Here is a 2,500-nt window from a genome sequence, read left to right on the forward strand (position 1 = left end):
GATGATTTACTGTGCTTCTTTCTCTGGTGTTTTGTAGTTTAGTGTTTGTCCCGTTAGTGTTACTATAATTCAGTGCTGCACTGCTTCATAAACCAAAGGATACTGGTCCAGCTTTTCCCTCTGGTCCATGTTCTCCAGGTTCTTGATGAGCTTACGCACTCCGTTCACCCACGACTGCGCCTCCTCCGCCGACTCGGCCACCAGGTCCAGGTTGCCACGACGACCACGAAACACCAGCGTAAAGCAGCGATCAGGAGGGAACTCGTCTGCGATGCTGAGCAGAACTTCAGACTGGTGACCCTCTCGTACGGCCTCTACATCACTGATGGAGACTACACAGGCACACACACACACACACACGAAAAAAAATAACATGATATAAGATTCTGTATCATTATTGTTTGGCTCTGTGTGTCTCTGCCAAAGTTACCACCAGAACTGCATTAGGAACCTGAGGGGGTCTGAAACATCCTGAGAAACATTAAACACACAGGAGCAGCAGCTTCAGCTTCACTTCTTCCCTCATCCTCTTCTCAAAGTTCAACAATCAACGTTCTTTAAACTCAATGTTAAAATAAGATTATTATTTAAATCAAGTCTTTCAGTAAATACTGTACATTTTGTCTATCTCCACTCTACCTGTCCTCCACTCTACCTGTCCTTCATATTACCTGTCCTCCACTCTACCTGTCCCCAATATTACCTGTCCTCCATATTATCTGTCCTCCACTCTACCTGTCCTCCATATTACCTGTCCTCCATATTACCTGTCCTCCACTCTACCTGTCCTCCATATTACCTGTCCTCCACTCTACCTGTCCTCCATATTACCTGTCCTCCATATTACCTGTCCTCCACTCTACCTGTCCTCCACTCTACCTGTCCTCCATATTACCTGTCCTCCATATTACCTGTCCTCCACTCTACCTGTCCTTCATATTACCTGTCCTCCATATTACCTGTCCTCCACTCTACCTGTCATCCACTTTACCTGTCCCCCACTCTACCTGTCCTCCACTTTACCTGTCTTCCACTCTACCTGTCCTCCACTATACCTGTCTTCCACTCTACCTGTCCTCCACTCTACCTGTCCTCCATTTTACCTGTCTATCTTCACTTTACCTGTCCTCCACTTCACCTGTCAAAACTATTTCACCTGTCTCCACTACCTGTCCTAATCTGAAGCTGGTATGGAGTACAAGGCTCATACTGAAGGAGATTTCCCTCGGCCAGCTGAGCTTACACGTGGACTGGGCATTGCCCGCCTTTTTGCTCTTGTACCAGATGGTGGTGCCGTCGTCCTGCAGGCGGAAATAGCGCTGCTTCTTCCAGGTACGCGACTTCACCTTCCGCATCACAGACCCCAACTGCATGGACTGCAGGTCCGCGTCCACCTGAGCACCTGCAACATCGCACCATGTTCGGGTGAAACCGATTATAACAGGTACAATTCTGAAATTGCCTCAAAAGTGAACTTACGGAGGAAACCCTGTGTAGCTGCCATCTGCTGCCGTGTCAGACTTCAGCTCTCTGCCATACAGAGACGCAAAAACAGCAAATAAACATAATAAATATCAGTACAGAACAGAAAAAGTAGAAAAAGGCACATTTCTATTGGGAGGAACTTCTTGTTCTTGTGTTTCCTCCACACACTTCAACCATTGCTCAAGTTAAAGCATTAAGTTTTCCAGTTTCTTCTACTGCAGAATAGCAGGACCTATAATTCTGTATAACCAGACATCCTGCTACCAAGGTTCCAGATCTTTCTGAGGACCTGTCCTGGGGAGACACAAAAGTCCTTTGTTTTCAATCAATTTCTTGACAATTTGGACATTGCTAGAAAAATTCCAGGTGGCCAACAATCAGTGACACAGCATTTTACATACAACTGTATCTCCAAAAGTATTGGGACACCCGACTTTTCCACCCATATCTGGTTCTTCACCACAATCTTATCAGCCGTAGGAGCATGAGATTTTCCATTTAATTGAACTAGGAGACCTGTTTTAGCAGGACAATGTCCCCGTGCACAAAGCCAACAAAATCTAGTGGAATATCTTTCCAGAAGAGTGGAGGTTTTTATAACAGAAAATGAGCAGTCACACACTTATTGTCTACACACACAAATCCAGAGAGGAGAAGAGTGTGTGTGCTGGGAGTGTATGGGTGCTGAATTGTTATATACTGAGTCAGTCAGCAGGATGGAGGTGGACGAGCTCAGCTGTTGATCCTCTTACATCAACTCTTATTGTGTTACACAGTGTTCTGGCGTTGGTGTGTGTTCAGACTATTCATCCGGTTAAAAAGTGTCCCATCAGCAGCACGGTTCAGGCGTTAATCCTTCAGAGCTCCATAACACACCTACAGTCCTGATCACACACTGAACTGAGTTGATCTGTGCTCTTAAAGTACATTCACTCTTCATATTTTATATATACATCATATAAATATCATTACATATTAAACTGAACTGATTTATCTTCAATAATGGAAACTATCT

At 44.9% G+C, this 2,500-nt stretch overlaps 1 protein-coding gene across 1 annotated transcript in view; it reads right to left on the reverse strand.

Moving 5' to 3' along the window:
* Window positions 1-2,500, reverse strand: part of plcd4a (phospholipase C, delta 4a) — a 15,710-nt gene that overhangs the window by 11,127 nt on the left and 2,083 nt on the right. The window contains 3 exon segments of the mRNA XM_046840179.1: window positions 104-332; window positions 1,244-1,402; window positions 1,480-1,530. Of these exon segments, the coding sequence (XP_046696135.1) occupies window positions 104-332; window positions 1,244-1,402; window positions 1,480-1,504 (413 nt within the window). The 5' untranslated portion in view covers window positions 1,505-1,530.

This window comes from Silurus meridionalis, chromosome 26 (assembly GCF_014805685.1).
Source record: "Silurus meridionalis isolate SWU-2019-XX chromosome 26, ASM1480568v1, whole genome shotgun sequence".
NCBI classification, from domain to species: domain Eukaryota; kingdom Metazoa; phylum Chordata; class Actinopteri; order Siluriformes; family Siluridae; genus Silurus; species Silurus meridionalis.